The 17,364-nt window shown below is 36.9% G+C and overlaps 1 protein-coding gene across 1 annotated transcript in view; it reads right to left on the bottom strand.

Moving 5' to 3' along the window:
- The window catches only part of DACH1 (dachshund family transcription factor 1), a 392,519-nt gene extending 375,810 nt beyond the window's left edge, over positions 1 to 16,709 (bottom strand). The window contains exon 1 of the mRNA XM_011369789.1: positions 15,216 to 16,709. Coding sequence (XP_011368091.1) covers positions 15,216 to 16,096 — 881 coding nt within the window. The 5' untranslated portion in view covers positions 16,097 to 16,709. The remainder of the gene's footprint in view (positions 1 to 15,215) is intronic.
- Between the last annotated feature and the right edge of the window lie 655 nt (positions 16,710 to 17,364).

Genomic DNA, 17,364 nt, shown 5'->3' with positions numbered 1-17,364 from the left:
TAGTTCTTGTATGATGTAAGTTCCCCTTTCCTCTTTTTAAGGACTATCTCTCAGCCCGGTCTTTTATCCTAAGTTTCTACTAATTGTTAATTACCTCCTTAAAATTTATTAACAAATAGTTAAGAGAAGGAAAGTAGTAGAGTAAGGTAATCCATTCCATGTGATAGTTCTACTTTAGAAGATAGTATTTACTCAATATCTCCTCTTCTTTCCATTCAATCTGCTGCTAAGAGCCAAAAGCCAGGAACCTTTGCCTACTAGCTTCAACCATGCATTTCCCTTCAATTCAGATAGAAATTCTGCACATCACAGTGATTTCAGGGGATATGACCGGCTCATAGCTGCCCCCTGTTCCTTAGCCTTCTCTAAAAGAATAAACACTCTGCCACTTCTCTTCCTGCCCCCTACCTATGCTATGGAGGCAATAAATGAATATGCAATATTCTATGACTAAAGATCTGACAACTGCACATTAGAATGATTATGTGGCATAAAAATGTTGAAGGTTAGTACATTATTTCACTATATATGTGCTATATAAATAGCTTTGATTAAAAAATCCAGATTTACTTAAGCCCAGTTATGTCATTTCTGTTCAAAAGTATATATGAGGTATATCTTTGATTTACTATGACAAATGATTCCTTTAGAATATGCTGAATGAATGCACAATTTTTAAGCTGAACACTTTTTCAATAAGACAAGCCCTAAAATATAACAAAGAACAAGATAATCTGCAAAATATATGAATGTTTTTATAACTCTCCCAGGAGGTACAGCACCACCTGTCCTTTCTAAATCAGCAATGCCAAAATGCCAAGTTTAACTATTGAATTGGTTCAAAAGAAATACAATGTGGGTGTATTTGTGTTGTGATGTGTGTGTATGTGTATTTATAATCATATATTCAGAACCAGAAACCTTTACTGATAGGATCTCAGGTGAAAATTTTGCAATGTAAGAACCAGACTAGGAAAAGAAAATATAATCTGGGATCTGGAGTTATTGGATTTTTGCTGTTAACTATCTAACCTTTTGTTTACTCTGCCCTATAAAAGAGATTAGTTGAAAGCAAGTAGCTTCTTCTGATTTAGATTTTTGTTACAAAACTTTGGTTGGATTAGGATTTTGATAGTTACCTATTAAGTGATTTAAAACTCCGTGATTACAATACATTTTAAAATTTACATTATAATTTACATTACATTTGGTACATTATAACAGAATTAGTAAAATTCAATTTATTTATATATAAGTCTAATATTCCAAGTAAAACTTTGCTTATGTTATTAATGGCTTAAAAGAATCTCTTCTTTTAGTTAATTATATTTTCTTAGCACCAATTTATAAATAAAAAAAGACACCCCAGGGAAAATATTGAACATAGTGGTTTTCTGGTTGTTGAATCATTCATTCGTTGGACTTGTGAACCACAAAGCCCCCACGGCTCAGCAAATCCAGCAAAGCACCTGCCATGTCATGTCTTATTGCTTTAACATCGTCCTCACATTCCGTCCTCCCAATATAGCTAAACAGCTCAATATTGGTGAGTATAGCAACAACTGACATCATAGTCTGTGGAATACAATCCTGCCATTAAGCACATACTGTTACTATTTAAAGAATACAAATTTATCTTAACTTGGGACCACTTGGGATGAATATTTTAGTTTAAGACCCAAAATGTTCTTATAATGCTGTCTCATGTAATTTTGTTCTAAAGTGGAAACGTAGCCTAGTAAAACTCTCGGTGGGCTTCTGCATTGGTTTAAACAGCGAGTGCACAATTTCTTCCTAGTTAAACTCCACATTTACATGGCAAGAGTGCCAATGAGAATGTTTCATCCGACATTCCTGGAAGCTGTCTGACCAATAGAAGTGGTTTGAAATGGTTCCCTAATCACTGTTGAAATCACTGATAGTACTGTCTGTCCACACTATGACAGACAAAAGCTGAAATGTATTAAACATAGCAATCCATCATCCTGCAGATGGAAAGCAGGAGCCAGGCGAGTTCAGAGGCAGTGACTGCCCGCTGCTTAACAAAGGCTGGAGTCCCGACAGTTCAGTCCCTTCCTAGCTCCTCACTACCTCCCCTCCACCTAAGATAAATGAGTGTAATCAGTGAGGGAGAAAGCCTGCTGAGGACCTCAAATTCAAACATTGTTACATGTAAAGTGGTGCTTCTTTTTTCCTAATCAGAATTGTTACTTAAACAGGTTTCTCCAAATATAAGAAGAGAGGTATTTAAGTAAATGAATGGATGAATAAATGAATGAATGATTAAAGAAAGTACAGCCTTAGAAAATACTGCATCAGTATAGCACTAAATTTGGAGAGCTAGTTTTGAAATAAAGCTATAATGCCAGCTCCGAGGAATTCAGAATAAAAGTCAATTAAGGGTAAGTTTACATTGTTGGAAGCAACTTAATAGTGAAGTTCTCTTTGAATGAACACGGGATTATTATTTTTAAATAAGCACCAAATAGAAATGAAATGATATTTGCTAAAGTCCAATTCATTTTGCATACTCGTTTCTAATAAGGACATCTGAGTCACAAAATAGCCAAAGGGACAGAAAAACTCTCAACTGCTAACAGCACATTAACAAAGTATAGAAACGAAAGACACTTTTCTTTGGGTTTCAGCCTTGTCATTTCCAATTTTCTGCTCTTTGGACATGCTTGTATTCAAATTCTGGAACATCCATTCAGCATATCAATCCTAATTAGACAATCTGGGTCTGGAAAGGATGAGAGCTGGGTCATTTGCATAATTTAATCATAAATACTCAGTGATACATATTTCCAAATGCATTTGTACAATTATCTTTTCATCCTTGGGGCAATGGTATTAATATGATTAGGCAATATTTCTGGAAAAAACAGACAAGTATGCACTCTTTTTAACTGCAGCTTAGGGCGATATGAAAAATTAATTAATTTCTGAAGAAAATCAATTTCTCTACGTGACCACATTAGACATTGCTAAACCAAGACTCAGAAACCTCTCTCAATCACTACATTTTATCAGGCCCTTCTAAATTCTGATTAGTATGTGAACTATTCAATAGAAAAACTAGAAATGTATCAAAAAGCATCTTAAATTTTGAAGAGATCTTTCTATTTACTTTCATTTCGGGTGTACCACTCTGCTTTACTTTAATGCACTGTTATTTAACCAGTCAATGAGAAGCCTGTGCTTTTGGTGTGAACTCATCTTGAGTGATCTTTTATTAATGTACATTAACCAATTTCAAGGACAATAGGATAAGGTTACTTTTAAAATGCTTTCTCGAGAAATAGATTTATATTCATCTAAAATAATCTTAATTCACACGAGACTGTTTATTATGAAAAAAATTAGATAAACCAAGTTGTCCCAAAGAGTACCATTGTTATAAGAAATACATTGTAACATACTTAGTAGAGATATAAGAACCCAGGTGGCTAATCTGATTTTTTAAAATGAGATTCGGCTTTGTATGTTGATTAATACAAAAGAAAGAAGTCACATTTGTGAGTTTAAATGTACTATTCTTTTCAATCAAATGAAAAAGTAGAAATTACTGCATGCAAATATTCAATATTCATTTAATTTGCATAAAGGTGCTTGAACAAATTTTTGATTCTAACAAGCTCATTTTTCATGCGTTTTGTCTTTCATCCTAATCTAGCATCTGTCATTCCTTTTTGAAGTTATTATCGGCCCAATTCCCTCTTGGACATGGTTGCTGGGTGACCGGTATCTTAGCACCCACTTTGACAGGAACAGATGTGAATCTGATCAAGAGATTTCCCAAGAGTACCTGAAATCACAAACAACTTTTGTGAAAAACAAACAGCATCCCTGTCATGGGCCCTTATTTAACCCACACCCAAAAGAAAGAGCAAAAAAGTTTACTCTAGATCAAATATAACATTTTAATTTTTTTCCCTAAACTTGAAATAAAATACCTTAATAAAAATAAATTATACTGTCACACTGTTGAATTTGGGGGATCCAATCTAAATATCAACAGCTCAAAAACCCAGTTGGTTCTCTTTTTGGCTAAATGTTTATAGGTGAATTCATGACAAAGTATTTCTATTTTCACCAGTTTCTACCAAAAAAAGAAAAAAGAGGATTATAATGAGGATAATTTAAATGATAAAGATATTTAAGAAGCTAAAATTTAATTTGGTGTCTGAAGGCTTCTTATATTAAGTATGATGTAGAATTCTGTGCAATGTTAAGGATTACTCTACTTAAACAGAATCACCTAAAACATAAAAGCTCCATTTTTCCTTTTGTGCATTTTATAGCAAGAATTTTTAAGATTTTTTTTTTTTTTCCAGTTCATGTGGTATACCATCAATCATTGTTAGAAACAGAGCTGCAAAGTGCCACTGGAAAACAAAAAAGGTCATAGAAACTTCATATTATCACCATTACAAAAGTCAAAATAGGTTGCCTTTCCTGAACTAGATTTTGTTTAAGAACAGTATAATGTGGTTGAGTCATGTGATCTAACTCCTTTCCTTCCTCCATCACAGTCAGAGAAAATGAAGAGCAATAGTCATTTAGAGCACCACGAAACTAGTTGAGGCAAACTTTCAAAATAAATGAAATATTTAATCAAATGTTGATATTTTATAAACATGCCAAAAGTGATCTTTGAAAACATCCAAATAATTCATTTAATTTTTGAGTTTCATTCAAATGATGTGTCAAGGCAAGACAGAAAAATATTAGCTTACAGTGAAAGTAAGTTTGTTTGTTTTTGCCATATAACAGCCAATGAAAAAGAATAAACAACATATTTAAAACTCTAAATATTTTCTCCTCAATGATCATGACTTATGGTACTTTCCATTGAAAATTTCACTGTTTTTCCTCTACTTCAAAAATTGATTTGTTATAATCATTCTTGTTAGGAATTTTTATGTTTGGTTCTTGTAGCAAAATAACCAGTTATCCAAATGGTTTTATCGATGTTAAGTGGGAAAAAGAAATGAAAGATCTTTGAAATTCTTTTTAATTTTTACCTGGGAAAAGAACTCGTTAATCTTAATTCTAAAATCCAATTATGAAATTATTTTACCATCATAATTGTAACAGCATACATTTAAGTGGGAGAAAATATGTATGTGTGTTGCTTTACCATTTATAAAGTGTTTTTGTATGTATAAGATTCAAAGCAAGTCATTTAATATGGAGAAGTAGGTCCTGTAACCTAATGGTAATCATTTAAAACCATCAGTTATAAACAAAAAGGTATTATAACCCGACACATTCATTCCTATATATATATATCTATATATGTATGATATAGCATTTTGATATTCCAGAAATTAAGCACACTAATATATATATATAAACTCGTCTTTATTTTGTAGATATGGTTAACTTCAGTTTTCCAACTTAGGCTCAGCCCACATAACTAAAGTGAATCTAACTAAAATAAAAATAACTTTTATGAATCTAAGTTATCAATGACTACCTTCATGTGTTACTATTAGTGGCAAAAGGAAATCATTCTGGAAACCACTTCAGGTGGTCCAACTAAAAATAAAATAAGAAATATAACCATCTAAAATGTTTAAAGAAAAAACTTAAACATACTCATATAAAAAAAAATCCTTATTCTGAAAAGTTATCACGGGAACAACGCTTTAAAAAAAGTTTCTTCCCTTATTAAAGCTGACTCTTCAGGGGAGATAAATTAATATTTTAAAAAGTACAAATTCAATGTTTTCATGTCCAATTAAACAAGTTTATGTTTAAACTCTTTACATCTAGGATGTATATTTAAAAGGTAATTTTGTTTTAAAAAGTAACATCTTAAACATGTGAAAACTTGAAGAGCTGCAAAATTTTGATGGCACCTTGATCTGTGAAATGTCACTCATGAATATTTTTTTAATTGTCCTAAGAATACCTACTTGCAAAATTTGGTAGCCAAACAGGTGTTAACAGAAAAAAAAAAATCAGATTTGACCCAGAGGTTCTAATATTAAGGTTTGAATTGGGATCAGTTCATTTCTTTCCCATGAGGTAACTTGTATAAATGTAATTCTATGGTTTCATAAAAGCAGGTCAAGTTTTTATCCCTGGGGGTGCTTTGGCAATTTGAAGCATGGAAGCGCTGTTCTGGTACAAGTTCAAATCTGCATGTATTGTCAATGGTGTGAAGAAAAAAAATCAGTGAACGGCAGACATATATTCATCTTTGATTATAATATGCACTTGTCAGAGGGTTCTTAGAGGGTAAGAATAAAGGTGTCAGAGCTCACTAGTCATAAAATATTTTAAAACCATTTTTAGTTACTTATATTTTTCTTTTAAAATAGATGCACAGCAGATGATGTAAAAAGTAATGTGAAATATGCTTCTTTTTACTTAAATAACTAAATGCAAAGATGAACTTAACAAATGTCATTTTACATTTATTATACACAAGTTTTTCCTTTATCCTACAACCTTCAGATGCGGCAAAATCTTTTAAGTAGTTACTGTTTTATAAGCTTCTTTCCACTTTGCAAAAAAACGCATGCATGCTTGCACTTTTACCAATGATGTAATGACTTGACAAATGCCATAGAATGATTGAGAAAGTAATTGATTTCAATTTAACTGGATCTCTATCAGGTGTTTTCAAAGACAATTATAGTCCACTACAAGAAGTGGTAATACACATCTCCTTATGTAGACCTGCAGATTAACCCATTGACCTCATTCCCAACTCATCTCATTGATGGCAAAGCTTTTAGAAGAGCAATCATTTTTTTTTTTTAGGTTATGAAATTGTTTTCCTATCATTTATCCACTGATTTTAAAAGATATGCTTGCTCTAAAGTGCAAGCAGCAATGAAATAAACCAATAAAAGAAATGGAGCAATGACATCAAGCACATTAAATGTCATTCAATAATGTAGAGATTCCACTACCTAACAGTTTAATATCTACTTCACACAAATAAATAATTTTCAGATATAAGTATTTTTCATAAAGAATTAAAAGTACATTTTAATTATCATAAAAATAAAGGCCTAGAAAATTAAGAAAAGTTTTAAATCACTGTCCTACTAACCATATAACATTGTATAATTATATTTTAAAACATTTAGATTAAAATTAATTTTAAATATATTTCCCATTGTCATTCAGTAGAATAGAATCCGATTTATATGTTTTTTTATATTTTAAAAATTACAGAAAGTGAAATTAAAGCCAATTTTATTGGTAAGTTATTTGCCTACAGCCAGCCAGCCATAGGTCCCATACGCCTGTCTGTATGTGAGTGTGCGTGTATGTGTGTACACACACATATACATATATAAAGGCTTTTCTAAAAATATTTTAATTATTTAAGCATAAATCCATAGACTACAAATGGGCTAAGATTAATATAAACAAAACTATCCACCAGAAAGATCTCTAAACACTGATAAATATTTTACACTTGTTGCACACACAAGAACATCCATCCTAGTATTTAATACGTGACAATTTAAAGTGCTCTAAGCTATACATTCAAAAGCCAAAGATATTATGAAACTAGAAACTAGAAATAAGTATCATTTCCAAGGATAAGCTGAAGAAAAATCACATATTTTAAATATAAAATAGAAACTAATACTGTCAAATATATCAGTATATTTTAGCAGAGCTGTGATGGGTTCAATGGTTTATTATATCTTCAGAGATTTGTTTCTCTTCATACCTAAACAAAGTACCTAAACAAAATGTCTTTGAAATATAAGGCTATGAATAAGACAGCCCATTCACTGTTGCTATTAATAAAATTCTACAATATATTCAGTTTAAGATTTTAACAAATACTTCATCTTTTGATATGTGAATATAATAAAGTATTTCTTGATAAACATAATCTAGAGATTTATTTTCATCACCTTTGCTTAAGAAATGACCAGTATTACTTAAACTGAATTAGCAGGTATTTACTGCAAATACTTCTAAGTGCCTCCATAAAATAATTCCTTTTCAACTAGTACTATTTCTTTCCTGATATATTTTTTGTCCTTGAAGAAAAGTCCTATCTTCCCTGTTGTGAGTAGAAGGGTAATCTAATTATTTAGCAACATTTGATACCATATAAAATCAAAGATGTTACACTGTGACTTTTTAATATTTGTTTACAGTCTCATTCATTTATTTTAAAGAAAGGAAATCATCCCTCAATTCTTCAATGTTACTAACTAAAAATATCTAATCTAGTTTATTGCTTATGTCAATATTGCTTTATGAAAATCATGCTTAAAAAGCATATTCAAACATATATACTACCTTCGAAATCCACTGCAGGATTATTATATACCTAGTTACAGTTAAATTTATAGTCTTCAAATTACAGTAAATAATTTTGACTTCTCACTAGAAATACACAACATACTCCAGATATTGTATTCATTTTATACAATATGTTTTAGATGCTTCAGTTAAGCAATTTTTGTTTTTTTAATTATTACTTTCTAAAACTTTTTAAAAAGCATCTGGCTATTCAGCATGTTGCTGTGCTGCATAGTTTTAGACACTGCAATATACTTTATAAGAACAAAACTATAAGTCCAATTAAGTAATGACAGTGAGTTTTCCAGTTTAGTAAGTTGTCTTTGACAACTTTCACCCAAGTCACGTACATTAAAATGTGTAAAAGAATCCCAGCTTGATATCCTGGATCAAATCCAACCTAATCTGAATCAGAAAGCAATAGTGCCACGCCTTTAACAAAATTCAGCCATTGGCCATTTCAATATCCAATTTTTAAAAATCTACATAGGAATATTTTTGATGGATGAATTAGAATCCTTTTACATTGTAAAGTAAACACAAGTCAGAATTTTAAATGTACCTGGTTCAAGATTCTTGATTTTGGATCAAGTGTTGATATGGGTCATTCTCTACATATGATTATATTACATACTATATTACATTTATCTGCTATTTTATTCCACTGATTTTAATTACATCATTAATTTGAAAAACAATGAGATTTCCTTGATTGCTTAATTTTCTCATTTATTCCAGATAGAAAATTCTGTTCATAGTTATTCATACATTTAAATATAAAGTTAGTCATGAACTGTAATAGACACTCTTAAAAAAAATTCTCAGAACCTTCTCAAAGTAAGTGGGTACATCACAATAAAGTGATCCACCAATTAACACAATAATAACTAATCACTGGACCAAATATAAATATACTATCTTTGGTGTTCTTGTTTTGCAAAGAAATAATTTGGTAAACTTACTAAACTATTTTAATAAAGTCATTTCTACACTGTGACATATACTAAAAAGCAAATATTAGCAATTAAAAGTTATTTTAAAAGACAGCTACTGTAACAAAAAAAAAAAAAACTTTTGACTAGAAATGTTTCTGACAAATTGAGAATGGAAGTAAAGGAATTTGAGCACAATGTCGGCTCACAGAGCCTCTGCCATGCCTGAGACACACGTATCTGTCCAGAATAAAGCCTTTAATACTACATTTATCTGGACTCAATTAGGTAGACTTTTAATTCAAGATTTTCTTCATCAAAAATAAATGTTATTCAACATAACAAATATAATGGAAAAGACTCCTTAATGCAGCCTGAAAGCCTGAAATATAAATATTAATGTATTTTAATGTATTCTGAGCCAGAATTTTTATGCTGCAGCATTTAGATAAGAATGTATATGTATGCATATATGTATGTATACGTGTGTGCATGCGTGTGTGTGTATATACAGTAACTCAGTAGTTAAGAAAATGGCACGTGCTGGCACACGCTAAGGTCATTCTATTCTTATAAAAATTCAAAAATAAAATGATAAAATTTTATCTTAATTTCATTTTTAAATACCCAAACAGTTAATATCATTTTTTTTTACATTGTCATTCCAGAGGTATGTAGTTTGGTGTGACTTTTTTTTTTTTTCTGGTGGACAATCTGAAAATAAAATTCTCGAAAGATAAATTCAGGCAGAGTTTAACTTTTTTAGGGAATTGACTAACAAAAATCTTAAAATCAAAATGTTTAGTGAACTCTAGAAGACTCACCTGTACCTATTTAGAAGGCAAACTTCAAATGAATTTCTTCAGGCAAAAATTCAAAGGTAGACCGTTTACAACCTGTGAGAGTTTCATTTCTTACTATATTTTGCAATACGTGTGTTCTACATTGCAAATACAATGTAATTAAAATGATTATTTTACTTGATTAACAAAGGCAATTGTATGATACAATTTAGTAAAGTAACTTGGAAAGAAAATAATACTAATTGATAGTCAAAGCACAAATTGTTACTAAAATACCAACTACTTGGTTACACATTAAGCTAATTTACAAATGCTACTTACATTCCAAAAACAAAACAACAAATGAGAAACAATAAAGCATATTATGTTTCACATGCTGGTGAATCACACATGGTAAATCACCAAAGGGAAGAGTGATTTATGCTCGAAACCAGCCAAGACTTTAATCAATATTGGGTGTCACATCTCAGGAGGTTGGGGGAAGTAGTGAGGCAAAAACAGAGTGGCTAACATTGGTCTCAATCGTTTATATATAACTTCTGTGAAATATAGTAGATTAACAAAAAACAGTAGCTGATTTGGACTAATAAATTAAGAGTGAAAACTGTGTATTAAATGCAAATACAAAAATTCTGTAGGGGAATTCTGAAAAAAAAAAGCTTGTTTTGTAGTTTAGTCTACGTAAATATTTGAAGCTTCACAAAATATTCCATGTGCAAATCACATTTTCTCAGAGCGTTAACTAATAATCTGTGGAGTTCAGAAAGTAAACCATCTTCAAAACTATGTGCACTTTTTACAATAATGATTATAACATTATCGAAGACTAACTCCAAGAACAATAGGTTTGAAAGATATTATCCAAATAACTCAAGAATTTGTATTTTGCAATATAATTTGATTAAACAAGGTAAATTTTAGGTTACAATATTCTCAGGTTTTATTTATATATTAGTTATTAAACCATAATTTCCTAAGATTTTTAAAGTATACAGAAATAAGTGGTAGAACCAGATTTAAACTTTTATATTCAGGCCTTAGTCTTCTAATTATGCCATATTCTTTTTGAAATGGTATAAAATGAAACATTAGGCTTTATAGAAGCTATTAATCTCCTGTAATACAAAAACTTCAAAAGCACAGTCTCTCTTCATTTGAAGTAATTTTTTTAATTTCCATGTGCAAACTATCATAATTATCTGTTAGAAGTGAATCTGTATTTGTGTTGAAACTTTCTATGATGATGCATAAGTTCATAAGTCTTACCACTGAAAAATATGCAATGAGGGAAATGTTAAAAAAAGAGAGGCTGAGTCAGTGTGCCATCTTTATTAAAACTCCTGGTTGGTATTTAAAAAATCGAGCCAAGCATTGGAAAATATTTTATACTTCTTATACTAAAATTGCATCCATATATTACTACTGAATAAAAAAGACTTGCAAAGTCTTTGAATTTGCTGTCTATGGATGGTATTAACTTTTAAGACAAAAAAGTACTGCTTGTGAATATATGTATATGCATATAAAATGTCTGATAAAACTAACTGAAATCCATTCAAGTCAAAAACTTAACAAATCTAGGGCTACACAGTACCCAAATCACAATCTGCTTTGAAAGATCCCGAGACAAAATCATCTTCTGGCAATACTCAAAAAATAAGCATTTCAGATCAAATAAAAGTCACTTTTTATTACCTGAATTCACAGAAAATTGCATCCTCATCCAAATCTACAAACAAGAGACTGACTCATACAGAGACTTGACCATCTACATAATTACTTTTCTTTTTCTGTTGTTGTTTAATGGTTGCCAGTTAATTAAGTGACTTCTGTTGCAACAGCCAAGTTCATGCAACTAATGTTTAGTTTAAAAATAATAATTGAAGGAAGATGATCAAGGTCAGACTTTATCTTTTGACAACTTTTAAATATATTTTCTTACATTTTCTTTCATGTATTGAGACCTTTACTTTTAGCTTTACTTTCAAGCAGGTGGTAGTCTATTTCATCTCCTTGTGGTAATGACAGATGGCTTCAGCATTTATTCTAGTTTTCATAGACAGCATACTGATGCAATAGCCCCAAGCAAATTAAATCCACTCTAAGGTTTGTTACTGAGTCACTTTGAGCAAGTTTATGAACCTTTCTTTTTTCCTTTAACATCATTTTGGTTCCTCAGATTCCCTGGCATCTAAATGCTATTAAGAGACATAATTAGATATATGTTCTATAAAACGCTGAGAATGCTAAGATTTGATGTTTCTTGCACACTGTATATATTGTTTTATAGTTTGCCTTTTTGCATTTTCTCTTATCCTCTGCATAAATTATTCCTTTAGATAGTTTGTTAAGTACCCGGAGGAGAAAGAAACCAAAATGAAAGAAATTGATATATATAGGTGAATTAAAAAAAAAAAAAGATCTGAATAATGAAGGCATAAACTAGACTGGAATGAAAAAAGTAATTTTAGTTTTGTAAATTGAAGATGCTAAATATTTTAGGTATTGCTTTCAAATTTAAGAAATAAGACAATAACACTTGCATTTATCATGTAAAATATTAATGCAGTACACTGCAAATAGCATATTTTGATGAAAGGGAGTTCAATTATAAGTTTTCCATCTTCTTAGTCACTGGCAGAGTCAGGAAAACCTAGGTAGAAATAGGCAGCTACACATCTTCTAAGGTCAATAACTGCTGTGTTTGCATGTATCAGAGTTTGAGCAAGTTCTGTAGTTGATAAAAGATCAAAATGCAAAAGCAAATCAACAAACTTACCATGTTTAACTTAAAAATAATCTGAAATAGACTTTTAGAATAACACATTTAATTTTAAAGACCAGGTAATTGAAATATAGAGAATTGATACATTTTTGAAGAGATAAACAGTTTACAGGATTTAACTTATTCTGGTTCTAAAAGTTTAAACTCCGGGGTGGGGGGGAACCTATTTTTAAAATGTTGCCAATAACTTAAAGAATATTCTCTGATCATATGGAGAGGACTTCAATTTCAACGTCTAAGCAAAAATTTCAGGAGAAAAAAAAACAAGGGAATAATTGTAAGAGATGTTAACACTACCTACTTCGAATTGATTATAACGTTGCAGTCATTCGAAGGAAGTTTTCTCTCGCAAATTTTTTGTCAATGTGAAATGGCCATTAATTATCTAGTACAGTGTGTGCTGTAAGAAACACACAAAGAGGATTCGAGAGCAGAGTGCTTTGATTACTAAAAAGAAAAACAGGAGCGCTTCACCAATTGTCTCTACGGGATAGAGACAATTTTATAACAACCTTTCTGAACTGGCTTCAAATTTCAACTAGCATTTTTCATAACAACACCGTAACAATTTTCTGCCGATTCGAATAGTTTTATCTTTCGGTAAATATTTTGTCTTCTACATGTCCAAGGACTCCAGCTATCACCGTAAATGACTTTTAATAATCAAGATTCCCCCTCAGTCTTTACTGCTACCTGTCCATACTCTTGGGCACGCGCACGCGTACACACACACACACACACACGCACGCACGCACACACACACGCTCTCAGCATTCCCCCCAAAATAGTAGAAACGAAGGTTCAAAACCCAGAGACACACCCATTGCCCCTTGCAAAGAATGGCAAATAAACACGGAAAAGTTTCTGGCTCGGTCAGGATAGGACATCTGCTGGGTCGGAGTTCGAGTCTTTTAGCCTTGCACCCTTTTCAGGACACTAGCCAGAAGTCTTCTTCGGAGGAAAATAGAGCTAGAGGCTTTTTCACTCTGATTTCTTTCTGGTCTCGTCCTACCCTTCTTTCCTTCCCACCTCAGTTTCCTTAGCTATTAGGGGCAGGGACTCAGAAAGAGTAAAACTCAGTTCCTTCTCCGGGTCTTTAAACTTATAGGGAGGGTACCTAAGTCTCCGCGCAAATTTTGCGCGCAGTTCCCACGCTAGCGCTTCTTGTCTCCAACTTTCCCCACTCGCTTTCTTCCGACAAATGAACTTTTCCCTCTACAGCGAACGGTAGGCACAAGGCGGAACTGTGAAAAAAGGTGAAATGACCATTTTTGCCCCGAAACTGACAAGTTACCCCACTCCCGCCCCCTCTCGGTAGATCCTCCCCCAGTGAGCGTTCATTAGCATAAAACTGGTCTGGCTGGGCTCCCGGTCCCTTGGCCGCGAGGGTTTGCGCGCTTTGCCGGGATGGGGAAGCCACCTCACAGCTACTGCATTCAGATCCAAAGAGCATCCCAGTGCAAAGCCTGTACCTGCTCAGTGCGTGAGCTACTAACCTTAAAAAAGAAAAAAGGAAAGGAAAAGAAAGAAAACAGTTTGGAGAGATAAAGCGCGCGCACGCGCGCGAGAGCTGTGGTCTTCCATGCACACCTCTCCAGTTCAGCTTTCCAGAGTCTCAGGCACCAGGTCACCTCCCCGTACAGAAGAAAACCTCCTGGTCCCCTCGCATCTGCCCCGGGGCAAACGTACTCCTTTATCTACTTTGCACACGCACGCGCTCACACGCGGACACACGCACACATGCGCGCACACACAGACCCCTCCCCTCGCCGGGCTTCCCCTCCGGGCTTTGGGGCTGAACTCACTGCGGGTCCCTCGGGACTGGCCCCGGGCCTTTCCGCCTCTGAGGTCGTTCCCTTCCCGACCCCAAAGTGGCCCACTCCCGAGACTCCCTCGCAGGCGCCTCACCCAGAGCTCGTCTTTCCGCCCCCCGAACCCTGCGGGGCAGGGTCACGACCCTCCTCCGCCGACCAGCCCCGCGGGTACCCTTGGCTCGCGGTGGAACCCGGGTCCGAGGGAGCGCACACACCGGCAGCCTCGCGGAGGGGGGTCCCCAGACGCTGGCGCGGCCCTGGAAGGGGCTGTGGCTCCTAGAAAGGCACCATCCTCCTCTTCCCCGCCCTCTGCGCAGGAGGACTTGGGGTCCCCGCGTCCCCCAGCATTAGCCAAGCCCCCGCGGGCCGGCGAGCAAGGGGCAGGCCGGGCCGGAAGAGCGAGATCTGGGCTGGATGAGGTGCCAATTTCACAGGTCGGGAGCGGCTGGCGAGCCCCGAGGACAGGGAGCAGAGGGCCGCGTTCGCCGGGGCGCGTGGAGCGAGCAGCGCCGGGAGAGGAGCGAGGGGAAGGGTGAGGAGGCGCGTGGGAAGGGAGCCCGGGGGGCGGAGGCCGCCCCCCACTCTTTACCTTGCGTTGGTGCAGTCATTGTAGAGGGTCTCGAAGTCCTTCCTGGAGATGAGTTTGCAGCGGTTCACTCCGGGCTGGATGGCGCCCAGTCCCCTCAGGATGCGAACCTGCTCCACGTTGCACACCACCGGCGTGATCTCCAGCCGCTTCAGCTTGGTGTAGACCGTGTGCAAGCCCCCCACCAAGTGCTTCAGAAACAGGTCGAAAGCCTGGGGCAGGCAGATCAGCTCGCAGCCCTCTACCGTGAAGGAAGCCACTTTGGCCCCCCTCAGATCCACCATTTTGCACTCATTATTCTGGGGGGTGTTTTCCACGGGGGACGGGGTCGAGTACACGGGTTTCCCGGGGAGGGGGCCGCAGCTGCTGCTGCTGCTGCTGCTGCTGCTACTGCTGCTGCTGCTGCTGCTACTGCTGCTGCTGCTGCTGCTGTTGCTGCTGCCCGCGCTCGCGTTGATGGGGGTGCTGGAGGCAACGCCGCCGCCAGCGCTAATGCCGCTGCCGCCGCCGCCGCCGCAGCCGCCGCCGCTCGCGGCCGCCAGGCTGGGGTTGCCGCTGCTGCCGCCGCCGCCGCCGCCGCCACCGCCGCCGCCGCCGCCTCCGCTGCCCGCGCCGCCGCCGCCACCTCCGCTGCCGCCGCCGCCGCCGCTGGTGGAGGTGACTGTGGCCGCCACCGCCGCCGCCGCCGCCGCCGCCGCCGAAGCGATGGACTCCGGCCGGAACAGAGTTGGCCCTGAGGACGCCGGGGGCCCAATGGACGGAGCCGGAGACGAGGTCGCCGAGGAGGTGGACGTGGTGGTGCCCGAGGAGGACGCGGACGTGGAGATCGGGGGTTGAGGGGGTACCAGCTGGGTCGGAGGGATCAAAGCCGCCGGCACTGCCATGGTCACATATAAGGGGGAACCCGAGGAGGACAGCGAGGGGGGAAAAGTTGCCACACACCCCGAGGAGGGTGAGGGGGACAAGGGGGAGCAGGAGCTACGGGGCAACAACAACTCTAAGAGAGAACGAGAAGGAGAAAGAGAGAGAAAGGGGGGGAAAGGAGGTGAGGGTAAGAAAGAGCGAGCGCAGGAGGGGCGAGCGCGAGAGGCGCTCTGGAGAGAAACGCACAAAAGTGTCCCGCAAGTCGAAATGCGAGTCCTCTCCGGGGGCTGGGATCGGGGGCTGGTTCAAGGGGGGGTGAGGGCGGGGGCGGGGAGGGTCGGCTGTTGTGTGGGTCCCGCTCTAGCACAAAGTTAAGGATGAAGGTGAAAAGGAGGAGGTTTGAAGGACTTGGGTTCTCCCTGGCAAGTACATTGATCAAAGATTGAGAGGGGAATGACAGAGAGAAAATGAGCTGAAAAGTGCAGGCTGCCGGCTGGACGAGTTGTTGTTGTCACACGGTGCAGAGGGGAGGAGCTCCGGAAACTTGAAATACCCTTTGAAGCCGCAAAAACCTCACTCACTAGTATTAACCCAAATTATCCAACCAGGAACTCGGAGCAGAGACTCCGAGAGCGCGAGGCACCGAGGGAAAGCGAGAGAGCGAGAAAAGGAGGAGGGGAGGGGATAAGGAAAAAAAAAAAAAAAACTATGGGAGGGACCGAGAGGAAAAGCCAGAGACACTGAAGTGGCGATCGGAAAAGGAGAGATCATCTACTTCTCTTCTGCTACCGTTAGACTGCGTGTCTAATATTGCATTTCCTCCGCGACGACTCGTAATGTTTTCCAAATCCTACTAAGCAACCGCCTGCCAACTTAAAGAGGAGCTGGAGCGCTTGGAGCTGTCCTTCAGGATTTAGGATATACATTTCTGCTCATTTTTGCAATGAGATGTAAATGAAAACACATCCCCTCACTTCATGATTATTAAGAAATTATTTTGAGGAAAATTCACATGTAAGCAAAGCGTATGTTTTATGCATCTGATTGTTTTTATCTATTTATTAAATTACTTATTTGGATATAGTAAAAAAAAAAAAAAAAATCCAGGATAGTTTTCAAGTTGCGGGGGAAAAAGTCAGTCTGAGATCGCTTAAGACTAATAGAATGCTCTGAATTCAATTCCTTATTTCCTAATAGATTGTGGAAAGGAAGAAATGTTTGCACTGATGTGGATTGCTCAGAATAACTTCACTATTGCCCCGAAGGGAGGTCAGAACGCCTCTTATAC

This window comes from Pteropus vampyrus, unplaced genomic scaffold, assembly GCF_000151845.1.
Source record: "Pteropus vampyrus isolate Shadow unplaced genomic scaffold, Pvam_2.0 Scaffold155, whole genome shotgun sequence".
Taxonomy (NCBI): Eukaryota; Metazoa; Chordata; class Mammalia; order Chiroptera; family Pteropodidae; genus Pteropus; species Pteropus vampyrus.
Note: the sequence above shows the minus strand (reverse complement) of the source record. Positions and strands in the feature narration are given on the sequence as shown.